The sequence below is a fragment of the Micropterus salmoides genome, unplaced genomic scaffold, assembly GCF_014851395.1.
Source record: "Micropterus salmoides isolate LMB-PRFRI ecotype aquatic unplaced genomic scaffold, ASM1485139v1 Ms_hic_scaffold_14, whole genome shotgun sequence".
Taxonomy (NCBI): domain Eukaryota; kingdom Metazoa; phylum Chordata; class Actinopteri; order Centrarchiformes; family Centrarchidae; genus Micropterus; species Micropterus salmoides.
The window spans coordinates 251,361-278,365 of NW_024040485.1; the positions used below are offsets into that span (position 1 = coordinate 251,361).

Consider the following 27,005-nt stretch of genomic DNA (forward strand, 5'->3'; position numbering starts at 1 on the left):
TCGTCTCGCACAATATACGTCACCAACATGTTAGCGTGGTAAAGCTAGCTAACGTTCATTGCTTTCTTGCTACTAGCTAGAAAATGTAGCTTTGTTCCATGCAGAAATATATCTCACCTGATGTGTTTAATCCAATGACTCCTGGCTCTTTTATCACATCACCCTCTCAAGTGTTTTGATGTTAGCTTCAGTAACGTTAGCTTCAGTCATTGACAGAGAAAGTTACGACATCACATACGCGACTTTTGGGTTTGTGGTCTTTGTAATTACGTATTTTCACAGTCTTATATCTCAACAGTTTTACACCAAACTACGACCTTCTTTAATTTAAAATGTATCTTTTAAATCGACAAAGATCATATGTGTAATTCAGGGCACAATTCAAATGGGATCAAAATATTTGTTGTCTCCTGCCATTGACTACTGTACAATATTTTTCCGAAATAAGGTCCCATGGTGGTGGTCCCACCGGAAGGGGAGGGACTTAGGCTCTCTATATTGTTGCTGTTTGATCATGTCCTCTGTTATCAGCTGAGCTAAACTTCATAGTCCGCGTAGTGGGCCCCCTACTGGTGTGGGCCCTGGGTTGGCCGCCCACATGCACCCACGCTAGCTCCGCTTATGCTTGTATTGCTACACTTTGCTCATAGTTGATTGGTGCTACAATACAGTCCTTCTCAATTGTTTACATAGTAACACTGGTAGTTGACACACAATGACTGCAGTTTTACAGGAAAACCACATTGAAAAGACTACATACAGTTCTCTATGCACATAGATGTAAACATAAAATATACGTAGATGTTAGCGAAGCTTTTCTATATATTTCAGTCTGGTTTGCCATCTTTCTGTTTTGAATGTGTTTAACAGTTTTGGACACAGGTGGTGAAGTAGTAATGACAAAAGAGTTCATGGATTTCAGAGATAGTAGTCTTTGAATGCATTTTGTGTGAAAGCAATGAAACATGATTCACAGTGTGGTCCACATACACTTCCATTTCGCTGACTGTGTGAAGAGTTTTGACAATATGACTTCAGATTTGACCAATGCAGGTTAGCAATTGAAAAAAAACTGTAATCCTGTTTATTTATTGCTCTACTTGTTAGAGTACTAAAGCAATGTAAGGGTCCATCCACTATGGTTATGCAATATTAGTAGTGGTAACCTGATGGTGCTAATTTTCATATATTCATTTGACAAAGGTTACAGTCTCAGTACAGTGTTATTGCGCCACACAGATATTATGTTCCATGAGGAGGTGGAACATAATATCTGTTATGTTCCACCTCCTCTGCTGCTTTTTTCATCTTTGCAGTGGAGTGGAAGTGTTAGTGGACATTTGCTTCATGTATGCCAAAATGTATTAATTTCATTGAAGTCTTTATCCATCGCATTTTGCTTTTATCAATATACCCACTTTTCCACTTTAGCCAAGTTTTCATGGGTGGCTGAGAGCAGACTTAGGTGTGGACCCAAATGCAGACACAGGCAGGAGGATTCAGTTTAGTTTAATATTTATTTAAACAAAAACTTAAACAGGAAAACATGAACACAAAACACACTCTTAACACAAGTATAAAAACTTTTTAGTGATATTTTGATTCCACTTTTTTGTGTTTGCAGTCAGGTCTTCTTAATGCAAAAAAAATATGAAAATATGCATAAAAAGGTTGTAGGCATGATCATTTACGATGACCTACAAAACTGCTAATAATCCATTCTAAGAGTAAGAGTGTCATGTACTGTTATCTGTCTTGCAATTATTGCCAGTGGAAACATTACTGATACTAATTCCTTGATCAGTAGCTTCAGTGTTCAATGTGCAACCAGTAATATCTCTGTAATGTAGCTCAACCTGTGTTTATTAGATGCTAGTTATGTCTCTATTAGAATCTATACATTTTACTTTTGCTAGTATTACTGTATTGTTATTAATAATATTATTGATGTGTGCTTACCTGTCCAACCCCACTAGTGCGTGTATATCTCCTGTAACTGGATCAATGATGAAGATGGACCCAGCTCCTTCTCCTGACAGAGTGTACTTGACTGCATTGTCTCCATGGTCCATGTCTGTGTGGAGCTGCAGTAGGAAGAAAATACTCACTGAGAGGCACAGAACATCATAAATCATAGCTCCTGAATGCATTGTGTGACTCCAACTGCAGCAGCAATCATTCACAATAAAATTGGATTTATTGTCATTAGCAATAGCGTGTAAACTAATGTGCAAAACAGATCATGTGTTGTTTACCAAAACAATTTGTTACTTTAAAAATGCAAATAATTACATGTTGTGGCTATGGTGGATACATGATGTATAAAAACTAAAAGTATACACTTTATGAATAAACAGAGATTGAAGGTAATAAACACTGACATATAAACATGTCACATATAACAATATGATAATTAAAACACTTTTAATAATTGTCCTTTATTCAGGGGTAGTGTGTGATTTTAATTTTATTATTTCATGATTTATTTTAATTAATCATAAAAATGCTTCTACAGCTTCTTAAAACAGCAGAGCAGAGGCTAAAAATGTATTTTATAACACTCTCCAAAACATGGTAAGGCAATAAGATTTTAAATGCAGATTATGTCAAAGGAGATGAATGAAAGATTTGTGAGTAGAATTATTTTGCTGTCATTGATGTCTTAATTAACTTCCCATTTAATTTGTATATGTCAAACCTAAGTTGCAAAGATTATTATTCGTCGTTTCTTCGCTCCTCGCTTGAACCGGAAGTTGTTGTGCTCCGCCATCTTGCAGACCGTCCCAAAGCTCTTATTTGTGCTCTAAGGAGCAAGGAGCGATCTCTGAGGATCTATGAGCAAGGATACACCAGTGCATTATCGCAGAAGTCTGTTATATTGATTGGACCCTGCAGCTGATCGGATGCATCACAGCATAACAGCAGTTTCATACCTGAGTGAAGACAGATAATACTTTTAACTCTAGTGTAGCATATCACTGCCAAATTTTTTAATTAGATTTGTTTTGTGATTTACCATCTAGTTAAAATCTGTGTTCATTGTAGGTCTGAACAACAAAAGCCCCGCACACAACTTTCTTCATTTATTAGAAAGATTTTTCTAGCTTTTATTTCTCCCATCAACTTTTATTATGGAGACAATTACAGTCAGAGTCGAAAAGTCTGTCTGCAAGAAAAAAGTTTTACATCATTTATCATCATTTCAGATGTGAGGCTGGTCATTCCTCTGTTTAGTCCAAATAGACGACAATAAAACATAGCAAACACGTAGCCTAAGGAGGCAGACAATTAAAGCCTGCACATCCAGCCGATGTCACCTTCTGCATCTGTTGAAAGCAGCCGGTGGCACCGCGAGTAAAATCAGCTGATGAAATATGAATGAAAGCTGCTGCGCTAAAAAACTACATTGTTGGATTGTTGAAACCCAAGGTTTCCCAATCCAGCAATGAACGCCTTCACATAAAAGAGGCGTTGTTAACAGTAGATGACCTGAACAACATGAACAAGTCTACTGGCATCAGTGTCATATTTTACAAAAGAAGAGCAAACTGTAATACTACAGAAATATGACATAGGATTATCTAAGGAATATAGCTGCAACTGACACATGCAGGGAGACAGAAATTCGCTGACATTGCGAATGCCTAAATAAATAGGCGTAGTCCTTAATAATGCGTTGATTTGATGTGTTCTTATGAGCTGTATAAAAATATCAGCCTTATTCTTTCAGCTTGGCTGTGTCGGCATTTCCACAAGACTCGGGCACTGAATAAGTGGTCTTCCACCTCACTTTAAAAAACCTCTCATGTGTGTTAAATAAATGAATCTAATCTTTGAAGTGAAAGATGAGATTAATTTATTTAACACACTTCAAAAGTGTTCCAAACATGGTTCTAAATTAACTTCATAAAGCAATGAAATGAAAAATCCATTCATGCCATAAAATGCACTCAAATAGTGGTTAAAAGACTGAATCTCAACATTTAGGCTGTTGAAAACTCTCCTCATTACCTGCGCCCACATCACAAAAGATTGGGAAGCAGGCAAATAACCAGTCTCTGTAGTTGGCCTATAAGAAAGCTACTAACCTAAAATAACTTGCCTACATTCAGGGTTAGTTACAGGTCCCTGGTCCCACTCCTGCCAGCAGCAACAGCACATCTTCTGTTTTGTTATTAGGGCCCGAGCAAGAACAGCCGCACCGGCAGAGCTCCAGAATATGCAACGCGGCCGCCTCACGCCCTGACGTGCTACTCATGCTAGGGCCCGCCCAACGCTGCTTGCAGCTTTAATATTATGTTTTGTTACCACTCCTCAAAGCCCGAACTTCACACTACTTACTCATCCACATTTACACCACTGATGTCACTGACTGACACACTCTATATTGGTAATTATTTTTTTATTGTTAAGTTACAATAATAAACATGTTTACTTTTGGCAGTCCTCCGTGTCCTCTCCGTTTGTCATGACTGTTGAGCTGAGTTATGATATAGTAGTATTATTGGTTACAAGGGTATCACTTGATGAATGGCTCTATTTAAGTATGTATGTAACATTTTTGGTTACATTCCTAGTTTTATAAATGTATTATTATTGAAGTTTATTAAATAGTGTTTGCAAGTTAGTCTCTGCTTTATCAGCTTGAAGCAAATCGTAATTCAATAAATATAATTCTTGTTCCTGTAAAAAACAACTATGCTCAAAGAATCCCACTGGGAAATCCAGAATAAATCTGGCACAAATATAACTCCATACATGTTCACCTTGGTCAGTTTGTCTCTCTACTCGCCATAGGAACCTTCTAAACCTACTCTGAACATGCAAGACTTTATACAACTTCATTGTTTTGTATGTGACTATGTGTTTAGTTGTAACTGCTCTGGTCCCTGGAGGACTCTAGCTTTGTCATAATCTCCTAAACCTGCCTGCCACAGATTCAACCAGAGGTTTTAGCACTGAAAGCTCTGACTCAAACAAGTGGCATATGTTGACCTTATTCCCATTGGCCACCCTCCTTCCGAGCAGCTCTACCTCCTCTGGTGATAATCAAGCTATGACCCTGCTTTTAGCACTAACAGCAGATTAATTAGGAGCCCCTGGGCACAAGTCCTCACTAGCTCAGCATGGGTTTACTCAGTCTGACTTTTCAGGCCTCTCATGTGTTCTCCTCCCTATCAGTAGTTGGGCCAACAGAGGACTATAGAGCTGAGAGAAGTTTGCATGTCCCCAAGATGGCGCAGCTCAGGGTAGCCATGGTATTTTGGTGCGCTCTGTTTGTTTTGTTTATGTTTGTTAACTCTGCATTCTGCTGTGATGCTTCGGCTCTGGAGCTCTTTCACCAGAGAAGAGCTCAGAAACATCAGGTGAACAACACCAGCGGATTTAATTCCCACTTTTCTCTTATCATCAGTTGAATGGTGCGACTACGCCGAAGAGGACACCACACGCTGCTTTTGGAAATATTTCTCTCCAATGTGCACTCACTGTGCAATAAACTGGACGTACTTCAGCTACTGGTGAGGAAAAACAGACTTTTATCCATCATCTGTTCTGTGCTTCACGGAGAAATGGCTGTGTGGATCAATACCTAGCTGCCAGCTGCAGAGCTGGCTGGCTTCCAGGTCCTACAGAGTGGACCGCGACACAGAACACCCTGGCAAAACAAAAGGTGGTGGTGTGTTTTTATATTAACAATGGCTGGTGTACCAGTGGAACAGTTATTCAGCAGCACTGTTCTCATGACCTACACCATCATCCCTATCCTCAAAAAAACAAGGACCACAGGACTAAACAACTACAGACATCTGTGGTTATGAAGTCCTTTGAGCGCCTTGTGTTGTCCCACCTAAAATCCATCACTGACCCACTCCTGGACCCCTGTAATTGGCCTACAGAGCCAACAGGTCTGTAGACGACACAGTTAACATGGCCTTTCACTTCACCCTCCAGCACCTGTACTCCCCAGGAATCCAGCCCTGCTGTAGGACAAGCTCCTGAAGCTTACGGATGACACCACCCTCATTGGGGTCATCTCTGGTGGGGATGAGTCCTGGTGCAGCCAGAACAGTCTGAAGCTCAACACTCAGAAGACAGTGGGAGCTGAACATCAACTCCTTCACCAAGAAGGCCCAACAAAGGATGTACTTCCTGTGGCAGCTGAAGAAGTTCAGCCTGCCAAAGACAATGACTTCTACACCGCCCTCATCGAGTCCACCCTCACCTCCTCCATCACCATCTGGTACACTGCTGCCACTGCCAGGGACAAGGGCAGGCTGCAGCGTATCATGCGGGCTGCAGAGAAGGTGATCGGTTGTCGCCTTCCATCTCTTCAGGACCTGTACGCCTTCAGGACTCTGAGGCCTGCAGGAAAGATTGCAGCTGACCCCTCCAATCCAGGACACAAACTGTTTCAGTCTGTACAGGCTGCGGTCCATCAGGACCAAAACCTCTCGCCACAAAAACAGCTTCTTCCCCTCTGCAGCCTCATTAACAAGGCCCGGGTCCCCTACTGACACTCCCCCCTTGCAATTGATACAAATGTCTCTGCACATGTAAATACTGTTTCATCTCGTGTTGGGCACAGACTTGGCACGTTGCACATATTTGTTGCTGATTGTTGATCTTTGTTGTTGTATATTTTTATGTTGTCAGTTTATATATTTATATGTACACAATATTATTTTCCGCTGCGTTACTTCTGCATGGCACAGACCCAGAATAATGCACATTTATATATCTGCAACGTTGTTCTTTCATTCCATATTTATATATTTCTACATTTATTTATGTTGACTGTATGTTTGTCTACATGTAGCACCTTATCACCACAGCAAATTCCTCGTATGTGTAAAACACTACTTGGCAATGAAGCTCCTTCTGATTCTGATAAACTAAACAACCTCTAAACACTAGACCAAGAAGGCAGGGTAACCATGGTAACCAAGTTCCTCTTTCAGATTACCTCAGTCATCAAAGACCCCCTTCTTCAGTCTTGATTCCCTACCCCACCAAAGAGCCATTAATTTGGACTCTTAACAAGCCCTCTCCCTTTTCACACCCAGTTGTGAAGAAAGCCAGAGAAGGATTCTGCCCCAAATTCCTTTGTGTGGACAAATGAATATTGTCTCCTGATAAACTTGCCTATTGTTTTAATTAAAGAATCTTTAAGTTACTAGTTCTCACCACTTCAATTGAGTAATTATTACCCTGTTCTTGTTAAAAACTATGTTGGAAAAAAGGAACCACAAATAAGTTAATTTTGCAGTGCTTTTAATCTTCATAAATGCTCGCCAACATTTCTGCACTTAATTCATGTTTTAACTAATGCTTTGTTCCCAGCACCTTTATATACTCTTAGAAATTATATGATACAGAAATATTGTGTGTTAAATAACCAATTTTCCTTGCTCCTGAACCAAGGATTGAGTTAAATATAAGTGCCCCCCCCCTCCCCCAGAGGACAAAATAAGTATTACATGTCATTGTTTTAATGGCTCTCCTTGTACTTTTAACGTATCACTCTGTATTTTATTGTTCATAATCTGATGCCATGTTCGTATAACTTGCTTATATATTCTCTAAGTAAGAACGTTTAACAGCCAATATTGTCCAGGAAGTATTTAGTCAAGATGCTCTTTCATCTGCTGTGATCCCTATGAAATGTTTTAACTATTATAATTTTTAATGATTGACAATAACTTCCTTTCCGTTTATCAAATGCTTAGAACTATGACATTTAAGGTTTTATTGTGGAAGGTATTTGATTAAAAACACGCAGATAGAACATATTAAAAGTTAAGGCACAAAAGCCTCAGAGGAAACAAGGCCCTCCCACTGGGATATGCCCCAAACAAACAAAACACAGCGCCAGACAAGCACTCGCTCTCTCCTCTTGTCTTTCCGCTCTTGCTCTTTGCTCTGCACGCTCACGGAGCATGCTCTGTGTCCAAGCAACGCCAAGATTTCGGCCCAGCATTGTCCGTGAAATTTTCTTTGTCTTCCAGCAGTAATTAGCCATATTAACGCGAACCTTTGTTGAATTTACTTTGTTTTGTTTGTTAAGAGTTATCAGACCGTTAATCCAGGCAACTTTGAATTCAGGAACAACCAAGTTCCCCTTTTAAGCTTTATTTTAACTTCCACTGCTCCCACCGAAGCCCACCCGTTAGGAGAAGCGGGAGATTTCCCGGTGGCCTGAGGTCTGTTTTGGCCTGCTGTTAATTGTCAACTTGACCAGTAGCAGTGATAATATATGTCAATATACGTTCATTTAGTACTTATGCCTTAATTAATATGCAATTTGGGGCGTTTCAATTTTATTGTGCAAAGTAGTGGGAGGGTAACATACAAATACATTTATTTACTACACGCAATGTGATCTACCAAGCCTAAAAGCCATTTCATGTGAGTGCAACAGCATCTGTATTTAATACGTTTGAAAGGAAGGTGCAAACCGCCAAGTATTGCGCAGACAGTGTTGCGCAGACAGTGTAGGCTAGGACAGCTGGCCTGGTCAGTGCAAACTTATCGCCCTAGAGACAGTAAACCATGATGTCACTGCACTGTGTTTCTGTTTTATGATTACTGGATTGACGTGATGAAGATTTTCTACGACATATCACTAGCCTTAAACTTAAGCAGCACCCTCAGCCAGAAACGTTGGGGTAGTTTTTGGCCAGGGGCCTGTACTATGAAGCTAGTTCAAAATACTTGGCATATTATTTTGTTATCTGGCTTAACTAACCTTAACAATCGGGATCGGGATAAGCGGTCAAACAAAAGTGGTTATCAACTCGATAATTCCCAATCCAGCCATGAGTGCGTTCATGTAAAAGGGGCGGTGTTGGCAGCAGATGACCAATCACAGACACTACCAAGTCTACTGGCAGCAGAGTGTCATATAACGAAGAGCAAACTATAACACCAGAAATACGACATGGTCTAAGTAGCACGGCTGCAGCTGACACATGCAGGGGACAGAAAATCGTCAACAGTGTGAATACCTAAATGAACAGGCGTAGTCTATAATAATGAGTTGATTTGACGTGTTCTTATGGTGTTATGAAAATATTAGCCGTATTCTTTCTTTTGCTATGTCGGCGTTTCCACATTAAAAGACTCTGGCACTGAATGGCCTAAGTGTCATTTCAACTTCCACCTCACTTTTCACTAGCAAGGACCACAATCAACAGGTATGATTAAATGATTTATTGATTAACGAACAGAAGATGTATGAAGCTTGCAGTAGCTGAATAGACATTAGAAAGTGTTGTGGGGAAGCTACGATAGGGAAATCCGCCGTAGCTTCCCGGGCACGATGGACCCCCTATAAACCTATGGAGAGAAGGAAGGAGATCAGGAGGCAGGACAGAAAAAGGGGTGGGAGGGAGGGATGCAGGATACGAGGGCGAAGGGGAGGACTTAGGACATGTGGGTATTTATGGAAATGCTCGCGATGACGTGCTTGATGTGTGGTCCCGCTCCTGAAACTCTGCTAATTAGCACCACTTAAGAACTTCTTGTCACTTCAAAAATTAATTTATTTAACACACTCCATGTTCCAAACATTGCTCTAAATTAACTTTATAAAGCAACAAAACGAAAAATCCATTCATGCTGTTAAATGCGCTCAAATAGTGGTTGAACATTTAGGCTACTGAAAACTCACCTCATTTCCTGCGCCCACATCGCAAAAGGTAAGGTGCTACATGACCAATCTTTATAATACAAGCTAGCTACTAACCTAAAATAAATTCATATTACACTTAATTACAATTGGCCTACCATACGGTCTAGACCTGTTCTATAACAAAACGCGATAAGGTGATAACGGCTGTTATGAATTGGCGCTATGCAAATAAAATTGAATTGAACCCAATGTAACCAATGGAGCAGACACTTGACCGGGTTCAATCCCCCATTGTGACACATCCACCAAAGTGTCCCTGAGCAAGACACTAGTTGCTCCAGAGGCATGCAACCTCTGAAATGTATAGCAATTGTAAGTTGCTTTGGATAAAAGCGTCAGCTAAATGAATAAATGTAAAGAAAGTTGTCAATATATGTTTTTATCATTTAAGAAGTATTGCCAAGGTTAAGTCTTTTATTTCAGCCACAGATCTGGAAAAACTCATCTATGCCTTTATCTCCTCCCACCTTTACTACTATAACTCCCTTTTATACCTGTCTCAGTCAGAAATCTATTCACTACCTACAATTAGTTAAAAATGCTGCAGCTTGATTTTCATTTATTTTTTTCCAATACTGATATATCGACTTGTTGATGTTTTATTTATTGATTATAAACCACTGTGTGTTCGGAATTTATTGTTCATTTGATTTTATATTCACTGGTACTTAAGCTGCTAGAAAAACACATTTCAAAACTTGGTTAGCTTAGATGAACAATATCTACTTACCTTTCCAACATACTGTGGTTCAGATCCCATGTACTCCTCCAGGACAAAGAACTGGTTCCACACCCATCCTCTTTTAATACGCTGGACTCTCAGCCTCCTGTTTCTCCTTAGCATCGTTTTGGCCCCTAATAATGTCACTTCCCCTAAAGGCACCCTTACAGTATTACCTCCAGTCCCTCCCCTGGCTGACATCACTGCAGCCTTAGTTCTGCTCTGGAGCTGAGATTTCATGGGAATTTGGGAGCTGTAGTCCAATAGCAAACAGGAGCCCATCAGAAACAGAGTGTAATATTCCCTTGTGATCATTGGGGGGTATTGCTGTTAAAAAGCAAGTAAAAAGTTCAAAAAGCTGTCTATTTCCAGGTTGGAAATTAACATGCATCAAAAGCAGTTTTTTTCCTGTAGGTAAGCATTGGACAAAGTGTTTAAAATCCAATATGATGTAAGACGATGAGAGGAAGATCTGTTACAGCACTGTCCTCACTGAAGTGTGAGAATTACTGATCATTATGGGGGATAAGGGATTTACACACTTTGGTTTGATGTTGACCTAGGTTCTGTAAAATGGCTTGTATTTGGTCTGCTTTAATTCTATTTAGAGTTTGACTGCAATGGAACCAAGATGACTACCTTGTCTTCTCTTTATTTCTTCTGTCAGTCCTCAGTTTAAACACCTGGAGAAAAAGATGAAGATAACAGTGTTGAGCATGAAAGTTCATTGCTAGTCTTGGAAACAGTAGTTTGCAAAAAAGAAATCTTTTCTCAAGCAGACTGAGTTTGTTTAATTACCACACACTACTAAGTGACAGTGACTATGCTCTCACCAGGACAAGTTAACAAATATTTTTTATTTTTTTCGCAATCAATCATATTGTCAATTTGACCTCAAACTGCACTCTGACAACAGTGCAGAGCTTTGCTTGCTCCTTTTTATATTTGGAGTATAGAATTATATGAAAGTTATGATAAGGAACGCAAGAAAAATGCTTATTTATATCCTGTCATTTCTTTACCGAGATGCAGGCATAATCAGTACTTTAACTATTTATTATTTAGGATTCTTTGACTGCTGAATAGCTTGGAATTAAAAAAAATACATTGCCACCTGGTTTCCTATAATATTTGAATAGCTTGAGGTATGGGTGAGCTGTAAAATGTCAGTGAAATAGATGCAAAATGACCAATCTGAAGCAGATATGCTCACACCTCTCACTAATGCTTACTGCCATGTAATTAACTAAAACTGCTATCCACTATCACTACAGCTCAGTGGGAGACTCAATAATGTGCTGTCTGCTTTAATTGAGTGCAGTAGGGTCTGTAGGGCAGCTTTCATTCCCAGAATAATAAAATATCAAAATCCCTACATTGGTCCTGGTCTTAATCCTATGATGTCAGTGCCTCAGTGTGATATCAAACATAGGAACACAGTCTTGTTCAAGATGGCGGTTCTATGTGTTTTTGTTTATTAACTCTGTTTTCTGACATCCCTCTCTGGTAACTTTTACCAGAGAAGAGCTCTTAAACATCGGACTTTCAACTGCTAACACTATTACACCGCTCCTGATTGAACTTTCCCGGAGTAATTAGCTGGAGCAGCGGTTTGGGATCCTTCAGAGACGCCGAAAGGGAAGGCAAGCTAGTGCACTAGTAACTGAGACAGCAGGGTTTTCGCACTGTGCTCCCTTCAATTCACCTGGCGAATGTCCGCTCTCTGGCCAACAAAATGGATGAACTGCTGCTCCTCAACAGAATTAACTCGGACTTCTGCAGATCTGCCACCCTCTGTTTCACAGAGTCCTGGCTCACTGAGCACATCCAGGACCGAGCACATCCAGGAGTTCCTGCCGGGATTTAATCTTTTCTGGGCGGACCGCGAAACGAAGCTCACGGGAAAAACAAAGGGAGGCGGACTCTGTCTCTACATAAACGAAGGTTGGTGCACAGATGTCACAGTGTTGAAGAAATCATGCAGCCCTCACTTACAGACATTATTCATAAACTGTAAACCATTTTATTCACCGCGGGAGTTTTCCTCGTTTGTTCTGGCCGCTGTTTACATTCCACCTCAGGCCTGTGTTAGTGAGGCGTTACTACACCTGGCCAACCAGATAACTAACGTGGAGAAAAAACATCCAGACTCCCTGCTCATTGTTCTAGGAGACTTCAGCAGAGCAAACCTCAGCCATGAACTTCCAAAGTAATGACAGCATATTAAGTGTCCCACCAGGGACACTAACACTGGACCACTGCTACACTACATTAAAGGATGCCTATCGCTCTGTTCCCCGTGCAGCCTTGGGACTCTCTGATCACTGTCTGCTTCATCTTATCCCGACACACAGGAAAAAACTGAAATCTGCTAAACCTGTTGTAAAGTCTGTGAAAAAATGGACCAATGAGTCAAAGCTGGAGTTACAGGCCTGCTTTGACTGCACTGACTGGAGTGTTTTTGAGACTGCAGCCACTGACCTGGGTGAACTAACTGACACTGTGCACTGTGTCATCGTCAGTTTTTGTGAGGACATGTGTGTGTGCACACTAAAACCTTCCGCACATACAACAATCAAAAACCCTGGTTCACAGCGAAACTCAGTCCTGATCATGAAGGATCCCCAGAAGGGAACAATCCCATCCAACTACTGGCCAATAACCTGCCTCTGCACAACATGGAAGCTCCTGTCAGGTATCATAGCGGCTAAGATGTGTAGGCACATGGCTCAATACATGGACAGGGTCCAGTAGGGAATGGGCAGTAATACCAGGGGAGCCAAGTACCAGCTACTGGTCGATTGAGCAGTCACTCGAGACTGCAAGACCAGGCAGACCAATCTGTGCACCGCCTGGATTGATTACAAGAAAGCCTATGAGTCAATGCAACATACATGGATAGTGGAATGCTTGGAAATGTACAAGATCAACAGGACACTAATAGCCTTCATCAAGAACTAAATGGGGCTGTGGAAAACAAAGCCTAACCCAAAGCCAATTGCACAAGTCAGCATCAAGTGCAGTATATACCAAGGCGATGCACTATCCCTGCTGCTGTTCTGCATAGGCCTGAACCCCCTCAGCCAGATCATCACAAAGACTGGTTGTGGATATCACTTCGTCTACATGGATGACATCAAGCTGTATGCCAGAAATGAGCGAGACATCGACTCACTGATCCACACTAACAGGATCTACAGCGATGACACTGGAATGTCAATTGGACAAGTGTGGTCACATGGTATCAAAAAGAGGGAAAATGATCAAGCCGACCAATGACCAAGGGGGTTGAACTACCAGAAGGCCACATTGCAGATGTTCAGGACAGCTACAAATACCTTTGGGTGCCGCAGGCTAACAGAAACCATGACGAGGCAGCAAGAAAGTCCACCACAGCCAAATACCTACAGAGAGTAAGGCAGGTCCTGAAAAGTCAGCTGAATGGGAAGAAAAAGATCCAAGCCATCAACACATACGCCCTGCCAGTCATCAGATACCCTGCTGGTATAATAAACTGGCCAAAGGAGGAGATAGAGGCCACTGACATCAAGATAAGAAAGCTCCTCACAATGTACAGAGGGTTCCACCCCAAATCCAGCACCCTGAGACTGGACACAAAGCGTAGCGAAGGAGGCCGAGGGCTAGTGAGTGTCAAAAACACTGTCCAGGATGAAACGATGAAGATCCAGGATTACATCAGGAAGATGGCCCCCAAAGATGAAGGGCTAAGTGAATATCTCAGGCAGCAGAAACCCGAGGGTGAGGAAAAGGAAAACTAAGAACCTTCATGGAAAGAGACAAGCCACTGCACAGCATGTACCACAAACAAACACAGAAGTGGCTGAAATCCTACCAGTGGCTGGAAAAGGCTGGACTAAAGGACAGCACAGAAGCACTAATCATGCCGGCACATGAACATCTGCCATGAGTATGGGCTGGAAGTCCCAAGGTCAAAAAGGAAGATACCTCCTAAGGTAGTTGAGAATGATCCTGCTAAGATCCTGTGGGACTTCAAGATCCAAACTGGTGACAAACTGACAAACTGGTAATGGCTAACCAACCAGACATCATGTTGATTGACAAACAGCAGAAGAATGCTGCAGTGATAGATCTGGCAATCCCAAGACACAGGAACATCAGGAAGAAGGAACACGAGAAGCTTGAGAAATACCAAGGGCTGAAAGAGGAGCTAGAAAAGATGTGAAAAGTAACAGTGGTGCCAGTGGTAAGCGAAGCACTGGGGGCTGTGACCTCCAAACTGGGAGAGTGGCTATAGCAGATTCCATGTAAAACATCAGAAGTCTCTGTCCAGAAGAGTGCAGTCCTAGGAACAGCTAAGATACTGTGCATAACCCTCAAACTCCCAGGCCTCTGATAGAGGACCTGAGCTTGAGGATGACACGTCACCCCGCAAGGGAAGAGAGGGGGATTTTTATATATATTGTAGTGAACAACGGTGTGGATTTGTGCATTTTACATGGAATAAATTGGGAGCTACCCCTAAATTCCTTTCTCCTCCCCAGAGAAGAAGGGGAGGGGTCAAAGTTGCTTTCTCTAAGTGCTGTCCCGACCATAAAACTGGCACCTTTTTGATTCCGAAGCTGATAACGCGGGGCCTGACTGTTAAACTGACAAAGGGACACGAACCAGCCATTGGCATTTCCCTAAACAGCCTATCAAAACTGGCCCCCCCACACACATTTCCATGGCAACTGACCTTATTCTTTGTTTTATTACCACATCAAAAAGGAAAACCCCTGTCTCACCCAAGTGTGACATGGTCCAGACACTGAACTTTCAATGTAAAAGGACTGCAGTCTCCAAAGACTCAAAGCATTTAATTAAATCTTTAGTTACCTGATTACGTTTGCCTCTATTTGAGTAGTTATGTTAACTGTTGTTGCTATCTGCTGTTGTTATTAGTGCTGAAAAGAAGTTACTTGTGCAGTGTTTTTATTTTCAGCAAGACACCCCTTCATCTGATGTAATCAATGCTTGTTCATAATACTTTCCTACAAAATTCCTTTAGAAATGATGACAAAGAAATGTAAACTCTTAATCGCCAGCTTGAATTGAAGGATGAATCAACAATATTCCCAGTTCCTAAGGAGAGACGATCTTTGATTTAATCCAAGCTTTCCTCGTGTAACCTGAGCTCCCCCGAGTGGACGAAATAAGTATTACATGCCCTCGTTGGAAATGCCGTTAAATGTATAAATATCCTGACCAATAATGTGACAATTGTTTCCTGTTACCAAATGCTTAGAACAGTACAACCGTTCAACCATTGAGGTTCGATTGTGGAAAATATTTGATTATAATACGTGCAAATAGATTTCTTTTCTTTAGATATTAAGTTTAGAAAGGCAGTCCCATGGGAAACCTGAGACGCCCCTGGGGAACCACGCCCCAGACAACAAAAGAGCGACACGCGACCTCGCTTCGCTTCTCTTCTCTTCGCTGTTGGCTCTTTCACTCTGCTCTGCTCGCTGGACGCTTCGGCACGCGCAGCGTGCCTCGCCAGGCAACGCCCAGACTCGGCCAGCGAAACAAACAGGCCCTTTTGTTCGCCTGAAGCTACACACCTGAAGTGCCTCGACATCGATCTGCCTTCAGTTTGTTTTATTTTCTTTATTTCTTTTGTTTGTTAAAGTTATAAGTCCGTTAAGTTACACTGGACTAATTCAGGAACGACCAAGTTCCATTTTAAGCCTTTTTCGTCGAGCCAACTTCACTGAGGTCAGACCAAGCCACGTGGTCTCGCCAGCTACAACGAAGGAAACCTGAAAACAGCCGAATTGCCAGACGGAGGAGGCGTTTTCAATCAGACATGGAGAACCCTGGAGAATCCCTAGCAAAAAGCCAGGATCGGCAGCTAGAGTGGGACCAGCAACAGGCCAAAAGCAGACTGTCGACAAGCAGTAAGGCTCAACACACGTCCTGTGATCAGATGTCCATTTTAACTCCTAAATTATAGCATTAGTTTACTTTCAGTAGCTCTTCTATGCGGTATGAGTCAAATGCTTCCCACAATCGAACCTCCAGGCTCATTGTTCAGCAAATGTTTATGTTCCCTGTATCCAACCATCTTTTTATCACCTTAGTTAGAGAATAAATTCACTGTCATATAATCAATAGCTGTGTGTGTTGCCTATTTATAGTTCCTGCCAAGAGAATTGACCCTTTAGATATGAGACTGACTGACTGATTTAAGATAATTGAGCGATTATTAACTAACTGATCACTAGTAATAATTGTATAATTATTCAAAACTACCTAGAGGTCCGGAGACTCTAGGATTATAACAACTCCGGTGGTGCCCTTAATGAGGAAATTTTGATTTCATGAATTTTAATTCATAATTGGGTATCAATTCTCATAAATTTATTAAAATGCATAACTAATAAATTTAGGTCTGCTACAATATATATATATATATATGTATATTGTTCTGTACATTAAAAATTTTACTTTAGGCTGGTTTCTGTCACTAAAATCCCAACTACAGGATGGTAGGAGTGTTTTAATTATTTGGAAATGAAATTTAAAAAAAGACAAATATTGCAAACAACCTCAATAACTCACACAAACTTGAACCACCTCTGCAGTTGGAGAGGCTCATGAAGCCAGAATGGATAGTCTAATTACTGAATTGCACTGATAGAGTATGAATTTATGTGACAAATGTTACTTGGAATAAGCTACTTTGACTTTTTATGGTGAAAACTCTCAAATGGGCAGGTGTCTCGTAATATTAAAGGCACCACTTAAAGGGGCATTATGTAGTTTTCAGCGGCCACTAGCGGTGCGGTTTTAAGATTGCTACCAGGCGTGTGCTCGTACGCGTGCTCGCTTGACCTAATGAGCGAGCATAATCTGAAACACAACCACTTTCATACAGAAATCCTGCAATAAATGCAGGAACACCAGCATGCAGGCTGTGGCTTTTCACTCAGACATGTTGAGGCTCTGTTACTTGAACGTTCCCGGCTTTCAGAGGCAGCTTCACACCAGCGGTAGTGTGAGTGGACTCCATGTTGTTAGTTGCTGTAGTATGAGAGAGGCTCGGGAGCGTGCACAGAGCTGAGTCTGACCCGGTGTCCTCACATTAATAGCAGAATAGTGGCTGATAATAGCAACAGAGAAAACAGGTGTGTGCTTCATTGATAATAAGGCAATAAAAATTTCATTAATTAATAAGTTATTTCTTTAAAAAAAACTTACATTTAATGTCCCATGCTAATTAATGACCCTGTCAATCACACATCAAAAGTCCCAGGAAACATTACAGGAACAGTTGGTGCTATTTCCATCTATTAAGATTGAAATTCATACACTTTCTGAATAATAAAATGTAGTTTTCTTGAATTATGGGGGAATATAAAAAAGCTTTGCCAAGGTTTATTACATACATTAATAGATTACAATGAAAATCTACACACACACACACACACACACACTTTCTAAGCTTTCTATTTATTTTCTATTGTAACTTGTAACTTCACTGTAAGAAATTGCTGTACTTTACTGTATTTTCTACTTACTTTTCTTATTGTTCTGTCATTTTACAAAAGGTGAACTGTAAATCACAATGCATTAGGGGTCCAAAATAATTACTGTTAATTCCCTGCTGTTGACAGCATTTTTCCACAGTAACATATTGTAAAATTACAGGCAAACTGCATTTTAACTCTAGATAATAGATATTACAGTTAAATGTTGTTGATATCGGATAACATCGCAAAAGGCGGTTTGAAAGAGGAGTTCTTCCTGAGTGGGGGCTGAGCTTCTTCACAAGGTCCTCCTACTACCAAGTCATTTATACCAAGTTTACATGACCCCCGACTCACCCGGAAAGTCCACTGAGTCCGTCTGTGTCGCGGCTGCCAGAACTGATTGCAGCCATTCTAGTCAATGCTCACACCAGAAGTCTCTCTCCACTCAGCTCTGGAGAGAATATGCAGCCAGTGTATTTTTGACAGAAGCCGCGTCCAGCAGCACAGAGCCGATGAACCGGCAGAAAGTCAGACACAGAAACGGCAAAGAAACAATTTAACTCTGTAGCCTACTTCAGCATAGGAGAAGCACAAAAAGCAATCACCAAATCAACAAAATCTAAACATGTCAGCAAAACCAGGCAGGCAAAACGCTCTTATTCTGAAATGCTCCCTGTCTGATATGCACCCCTGCAGACGACGGAACGAAAGCGGGCAACAGAGAGCTGTGAAGAATGTAGTAGAAGCACAAAAGACATTAAAAACAACTCATTAATGTGGGACAGGTTACATGCTTCACTGCTGAAACACTTTAAGTGGAATTTGAGGATGCAACTAAACCGCTGTGCACACGCCACCCTTTGTGAGTCTGGGGTGATATAGTAGCCTACGTCAGTCCCTCAGAATTCCCATGATGCGTGGCGGTGAAAGGAGTTTTGTTAAAAATTGCTGATAACTTTTTTATTTGATTGCAATACAAATGTTACTTTATGATTTGTTTTTTTAAACATGTCTGCTTAGAATATAGTGTCTTTTGTTTGTAATTGTCATTCTTGTGGGGTTTTGAAACCAGGGGTGAAGGGACTGTTTCGGCTGTACTTTCTTTTTTCATGTAGGCTGTTACAATAGTCTGTATATAAAAAGGTTGTTGGTCGCATGCAATTAGCTTGTGTGGGTGTGTACATGCAACTGATTAAAAAAAAACTGTTTTGAATTTTAAAAGAGACCTATTACACTACTTTTCCAGTCCTATATTGTAGTTCTATGACTCCTGTATGACAGCTTTGCATGATTCAAAGTTCAAAAAAAAGTTTCTTATACTGACTCTTCATGTAGGGCTTCATTTTAGCCTCAGTCTGAAACAAGCTGTAGATGCTCCCGTCAATTTAAGGCTCCTCTTCTCAAAGCCCACACTGACGTCTGATTGGCCAAGACCTGAAGCATGTAACCAGGCTGTTGTCGCTGGGCGGTACAGGCAGACTGAGCATTGCTGTGCGGAGCACATGACCATATAGAGCACATGACCATATATGGAATGTAAATGCTCCGTATTTGTATAGCGCCTTTCTAGTCTTTTCAACCACTCAAGGCAACACTACATCTGCATTCACCATTCACTCTCATTCATTCACTGAGCCTAAGTGCTCAAACAGAAACTAAGATTCATACACTGGCAGAACAGCCGCCAGAGGCAATTCGGGGTTCAGTATCCTGCCCAAGGACACTTCGACATGCAGCCTGGAGGAGCCGGGGATTGAACCGCCAACCTTCTGATTAACGGCCAACCCGCTCTACTGAGCCACAGCCGCCCCAATGCAGGCTTCGTCCGTAGAACGGTTCTGTTGAAAACAGAGCGATCAGAACAGGAGGAAATCTGGCGTTTTTGCTCAGAAGGATTTTTTAAAAATACTTTAACCTGATTATTTGAAGCTTTGACCATGTTTAACATGAACATCCACCATTATCACATTGTAGATAAGTCATAAAATATGGAAAAGTATAATAAATCTCCTTTAATAAAATTTTTGTCATGGTTCAGGGTGAGCGCAAAACAGGTGAGAGCCCAAATGCTCAGGAGTAGAGATACAGTTCAGGGAATTTAATCCATAACATGGAAAAGGCAAAACAAGGCTTACTAAGTGCAGGGACTGTCAACATCCAAAAACGACAGCACAGCAAAAGGCAGAAGGCAGCACACTCTTCCTACGACACATAACAGCACGTATACACACTACAATGACCAGACAGGGAATGAACAGAAACACCAAACATTTATACACAGGGACTAACGAGCAGGGCGGGAGCAACACAGGTGACTGGGATCAGAACTAACGAGACAGGCAGGCAGAGCGACAGCAGGGGAAAACAGACAGACTGGCAAGCAGAGAGATTACTGAGTGGGAACAGACAACACAAGTTACTGGACACTAAACATATATAAATGACAAACTAATACAGACACAAGCAGACAGATCACCAATAACTACAACCAACAGGGGTAAACAGACCGAAGCTGGGATTAAAAAGAACTCAGAGCAGACATGGGCAAAACAACACAGAAGTACATAGACCAGAAGTGAACACTAAGACATGAACTAAGGCACATGACTAGGAACTAAGATAAGAGACAAGACAGATACTAAGTAAACAACCATGTGGATGAATAAAATAATAAACAAGGCTACACAGAGACCAAAACAGAATGATCAAAATCAGATTAATTTAAGAAACAGGCAGAGATTATAGACACCTAGCAAACAGACAGAACTCCAACATGATGATACAGAAACTAATACATGAGAGGCAGGAACAGAACTGAACAAGAACTAAGGCAGACACCGAGATGACAGAACAGATCAGACCAGAACAAGCAGAAGACAGAACAACATAGACCAACTCCACAAGACATAAACAGACAGGACCAAATCTTAACACAAACACACACCAAGAAGACTGGATACAAGATCACAGACAGACTGAAAACCAAAAAACAGATACCTAACTGACCAAAAACTCACAGAGTGCTAAACTTAAATATAGCCGACAGGCAGAATGTGACAGTTTTGTTGCAGCTCTGATTCTAGTTTTATTTAAAAGGTGAAGATAATCTATTACAATGTTTATTAGGTAAAAAGATAAGAAACAAACTGTAATGAATATTGTATCCTCAGTCGACGTAATTGCTGACGTAATCTGTACTCTGCGCATGCACGCTCCGGAGGCTGTCTCTACCCTGCACCCAGGGCCGGCCCTGGCCAATTTGCTGCCCTAGGCAAGATTTCACCTGATGCCCCTGGATTTTTGTTCATAAACTTACACAGAAACAAACTGCACAGGTTTGTCTTGTTTTTCTTTATTTTGAAAATATTTTGGAAACACAAACACACAACGTATTATAGATACAATATAAATATGTATATATATTATGTTATTGCAGAAAAAACTATATTACAGAAACCTTGCTTTCCTTTGCTTTCCTTGCCTTTCTTACAGCATATGTAACATTCCAAAAATTATAAATAAGACCATTGCACAAAAATAAATAACTATTCTATTCTTGAGCCATTGTAGATCTCAGGTAGTTTTTAATCAGTTTGAGCTTAGAGAAGCTCCTTTCAGCAGCAGCGACTGTCACAGGTAGAGTGGCAGAGATTCTCAGAGCGACCCACATATTGGGGAAAATTTCCATCAGCTTCTTCTCGTGCAGGAAAGTCAGGAGCTCAATGTTTGTCATAATTTTTGATGGCAGATGTGGAAAGTTTTGCATTTCTAATACAAGTTTCAATTCAAACGTTACAGACATCGTGATCGTCGAACTAACTTAATGCAACACAGATAAACTGATCACACATCATTACCTACCTCTGTCTTTTTCGCGTTTTTCTTCCTCTTCTCTTCTTTTTTTCTTCCCTGGGCACCAGATGGTTTCGGTCTTTTTGACATAATGACAACTTGTCAGTGTCAGTGAATTCGGCCATCCGTCACTCACAATCACACACAGGTAACGGATGGGGTTTTTTTCAGCAGAGCGGGGCGATGGAGATTGATGCGTCACTCAGTCAGACCGGGGGGATCGGGGATTCAGGATCCCCCGGGATTCACGATCGCTTTTTTTAATCCATAATATTTTAGTTGTATTAGTAATAAAAAAATTATTAAAAAATAATTTGGGCGCACAGGCGCCCCAAGGGGTGGGCGGCGCCCTTAGCATTTGCCTATTCCGCCTATGCCCAGGGCCGGCCCTGCCTGCACCGGTGGGTAGTCCTTCTCTTAGGTCTGTTACTGCTACTCCAACACAACACTCGGCAGCTCACACACTCCATCCTTAGTCCGCACGCAGTGTGGAAGCAGATTCTGCTCAGTCCTGCTCTGGAACCCCACAACCGGCATCTCCAAATCCCCTTTTCTCCCAACCACACTAATAACTGGTGACTCCATAACCAGAAATCTGTTTCTTTTACGCTATCACTCACTGCTGCGGTGCCACCACAGCTGACATTTAAAAAAAACTCCAGGGGGGGCTCTTGCTATAAGCCCTGGGCTGGAGGGACCTGGCGTCCTCCTGCTTAGGGGGGTGGGGGACAGGACTGAATAAATGATGGGGCCAGTCAGGAATCTGGTCTTCTAGCCTCCCTATGACCTCCTTCACCTTTCCCCCTTTGGTCATGTCTCACAACATACACCCTTCGGACCCTGGGGGGCGGGCAGCCTGCAGGGCGTTTGGGGGGTGGGGCTGCTTTATTGCGGCCTCGCACTTCTTCCTCCCTCACTGCCTGCCCCTCAATTTTAATTACACATTAGACACAGAGGGCTTGGGGGTGGGAGGGGCACGATGGGAGGCTCCACTACCTGACAGTTGTGGGGTGCCTGTGTCACAACTACCCACCAATTTTAGTTGCACCTTAGTTACCACACACCTTATCTTTACTCCACCATACAACACTTCACAATCCATGACATGCATCCAACACAAAACAATACATTTACAGAGGCAGGCAGAGGGGTTGAAGGAGTGGGGGAGATTCTCATTGGCCTCGTGTCCTATCCCTGGAGCCCCGGGCGTCGGGGGTGCTGTGGGGTTGGTGACGGCCTTGCCTGATCTGGGGTGGGCTGGGGGGAGTCGGTGCTCCCGTGGCGTGGGGGCCCGCCCTTGATCTAGGGTTCTGCGGACTCGGGCTTGTGGCCTTTGCTCATTTCTGGGCGGGTGGTGTGTCCCTGGGCCTGGGGGCCCGTTGTCTCCTCTCCTCGCCTGGGCCCTCTTTGGCAGAGGTGAGGCTACCGCTGCTTCCCCCTGCCAGCTCTGTCACAGTGGGGGCATTCGGGAGGCGGGGCGCATGACCGGTGTTGTCGGGGTAGGTTTTGGTGCTCCTCCTTGGAGGTGCTTGACTGGGGGGGCTGGGCCCCTGTCCGGGGATGAGATCGGCCTCGGGGGCTGCTGTCACTGCCTGCACTGTAGGGAGGGATGCCTCTGGCTGGGCTGGGGGACCGTTGGCCTGGTTCTCCTGCGTTATCTCTCCCTGGCGGCAGGGAGCTTCCCGGCATGGCTGTCTGCTGTTCTTCCTTGGGGCGGGGTACAGCTACCCCCTGGACATGCGGTCTGGGGTCCTTTGCGCTTTGGGGGGTCGCAGGGTGTCCTGGCTTCTGGGGGTGGGGGTCTCTGCGCGGGTTGATCCAATTGCGGTTTGGTGGGCTGCGGTGTGATTGTGGGGTGATTGTCGATGCATCTTGATGCATTATACTTTTTCCCTGGGCAGGGTCTCTGGATGGCTGCTGGGCGTTTAGTTTGTGCATTGGAGTCCGGGGGAGGCATCTCCTCGTTGGCTTGGAAGGACCTGTTTGCGTCCCTGTTTTGCTTCGTTGGCCTCGGATCCGTGCTTGCCCATTTCTCTGTCGGCCAGTTGTTGAACCCCTCTGGATACTGAGGTATATAGTTAGTTTTCAGGATGTGCAGTGTGGGTGCGGGGCAGGGCTGCGCTCCGGTTTGTTCTGGGTTTGTGCCTGGAGTTCTCGGCCCTTGACGGGTGGGTGGGTTGTTGGTGGCATGCAGCTGAGCTAGTTGATTTTGCCTTGTTGCTGGTTTGGCTGGTGTTGCGTGGCGGCCGGGGGGCGCGCTGGGCATGGGGGATGTCGGCTGGCGCGGGCGGCCTTCGTTTTTACTGGACATTTATTGCCAGGTGCACGGTGACCTGTGTGGCACGTTTGCTGCCGGGCTGGGACTTGCTGCTGGTGTTTCTCTCTGCTGGCTTTCGCTGTCGTGTTGTTCCGTTTGCTCTCTCTCGTTTGCCTGACCTCGCACGCGGGATTCGCGGTGGGCTGCTGGGCATGGGTGTCGCCATGCTCGCGCAATGTGGCATTTTGGTCGGGGTCTTCTGCGTTTGCATCGCAGTGCATCTGGGAGTCTTTGTTGTTTTTTTTGTTTGTTTTTTTTTATTTGATTTATTCTTTTTCTTTCTCCCACCCCTATTGGCTACTGGGGTTCTTGCCTGCCTGTTACAGTCGTGGCGTCCCACTCTCACTAACAACTACATTCTTTAACAGGCTTATGCGCACACACATGTACACACACACATACAGACACATTCACCCACACGCACACAGACACACACAGACACAAACAAATTTAGGTTGTCCGTGGTAGAACTATTCCTGATGCCTTTCTTTCAGTTAATTATTTAAATTAATTATTATTCCAGCTCTCGTGGCTGTGTTGTGTTGCTTATTTAGTGTGTGTGACTGTTTCTTGTTTTCATTGTTCTCTTAGTTGTCTTAATATGTCAGCTATTTATTGCTGCTTTTCGGCTGGTTGTCTTTTACTATTATTATTATTTTTATTGTTTTTTTGTTTGTGTTTGTTTGTTGTTGTTGTTTTTCTCCTCCCCAAGCCCCCCTCTCTGTTCTATTGTAGGTTTCGTTGCTTTCTGCAATTGGTGTTTCCCACAGCTTTTCCCTGTTGTCCCCCCTCCATCCCCCTTTCCCCCTTCTCTTTCAGGTGTTGTCCTTTCTCTGTGCTGTCTGTTTGTGCCCCCCCATCCCCGTGTCTGCCCCCCTGTCCGGCCCGGTGACAAATCAATACATAATTAAATAAATAATAAAACAGACAAAGGAGTATTTTAATACTCTCTTGTTAAAGTAAAATCTGTCTGGCACAATATGGTATCCAGGTCATTATACTTTATACCAGGCTGCTGGGCAGGACAGGTTTAAAAAAAAAAAAAAAAAACTCCAGGTCCTAATGTCATCGCTCCCGTCCTCCATCACAAGAGTGATAGTCCATGTGGGAACAAATGACACAGCTCTTCAGCAGTCTGAGCTGACAAAATCATATTTTAACCGTCTTTTTAACTTTTTAAAGCAGTATGGAAAGTCCGTTTTTATCTCTGGTCCCATTCCGACAGTTGGTCACAGTGCTAGCTGCTTCAGTCAACTCCTTGGCCTCCACGACTGTCTCCAGTCCGCCTGCAAGGCTCACGGTGTGTGTTATGTCAATAACTGTAATATTTTCTGGCAAAGAATGTCTCTTTTTAAGACAGACGGACTTCACCCAAACAAATGGGGCTCAGAAATGTTAGCTGCTCACATACAGCATGTGGTGCGGTCCTCCACACATGACTTATGTGAATGACTAATCATTCATGCAGCACACCTGGACACCCCACCTGTCACTAAACAGATCTCTGCCTCACTGCCACAAACAACTGTCTCCACCTGCTGGCATGTAAAGCCGTCTGCTCCCAGCACTGCACCAAAGACTTCCATTCCTGTCATCATCACGCATAGACCAGAAACCCGAAATGTGCACATCCCACACAGAAATCATAGTAATCTTATAAGGATTAGGACAACTGCACCAACTCCAGCACCCAAAAAAAACTCATTTAAAATGGCTCTGTTTAATGTGAGATTACTTTCAAGTAAGACTCTTATCTTTAATGATTTTATCTTGTCTGCAAATCTAGATTTTATGTTTTTAACTGAATCATGGTTGCAAATGAATGACTATAGCCAGCTAGCTGAACTGTGTCCGCCTCAATATGATTGTTTTAGTCAACCGAGGGTCAGTGATTGTGGTGGTGGGCTAGTGAGCATTGTAGGAGCCAAAATAGCAGTTTTCGTTTATATTTAAAGAACAGTAGTTATTATTTAAGACTTCCCATATTCCTGGTTATAGTTCTGATTCACTGATTTGATGGACAGTTTGGCCAGTGATTGGCGAATCAGCCTCACCGTAGTAGCTGTGGGTGTGGTGTAATTAATAAAGGGTAGTTGGAAACAGGAGTGAAGGCCCTAGCTTTAGTTGAGACCAAACACAGTTTTTTAACCATACCTTGTCTCACCTTATTTCATATCATCTTTGAGTCTGTAGGTTACTATTTATTTTTCCTCATTTACACTACACACACATACACTAGCCTACAATGTTTTGGTAGGTCAAGTTTATTTCAATAGGTAGGATATTAGAATTAAATTGTTATTTCCAAACGGCGAAGGCTGAATGCTGGATTTAAAAAGAGAACAAAGGTGCGTTAAAACTACTCTTCTAGGACTGGGGCAGTGGCTATAATATTGGAACGGGATAGCCACTACAAGCGTGTATAGTAAAAATGTTAAATGTCGTCAAGTATGCTGTGATGAATTTAACTCTTTTGAAGTTCTCACTCTTAAACTTGGAGGGCTGCAACCTATCATATTTGTTATAATTTATCATCCCCCAAAACCGCCTTGAGGATTTTTATCAGAACTTCCTGAATTTTTATCTACTCTGGTTTTAAATTATGAAAGAATTGTTCTTTGTGTCGATTTTAATATTCATGTTGATGACCCCACCAATGTTAATGCAACTGACTTTTTAAATACAGCCACTTCTTTTAACTTCAAACAGCATGTCTAAGGGCAAACCTATAACCATGGTCATACACTGGACTTGGTTTTTACCCTGGGTGTCAGCATTTCCTCTGTGGAATTAGTGGACATGACCATATCTGACCACAGATGTATTGTTTTTAGCTGCGATTCGCCTGCTATTTATGCCGCCTCACCAAGCTCCGTGTGTTCTCGCATCTTTAATGAAAAAAGTGTTTTAAAGTTTTGTGCATTCTTT

At 42.5% G+C, this 27,005-nt stretch overlaps 1 protein-coding gene across 1 annotated transcript in view; it reads right to left on the reverse strand.

Annotated features, from left to right (window-relative positions):
• Window positions 1-27,005, reverse strand: part of cdh12a (cadherin 12, type 2a (N-cadherin 2)) — a 150,844-nt gene that overhangs the window by 115,663 nt on the left and 8,176 nt on the right. Inside the window, 2 exon segments of the mRNA XM_038717161.1 lie at window positions 1,960-2,084; window positions 10,422-11,095. Of these exon segments, the coding sequence (XP_038573089.1) occupies window positions 1,960-2,084; window positions 10,422-10,727 (431 nt within the window). The 5' untranslated portion in view covers window positions 10,728-11,095.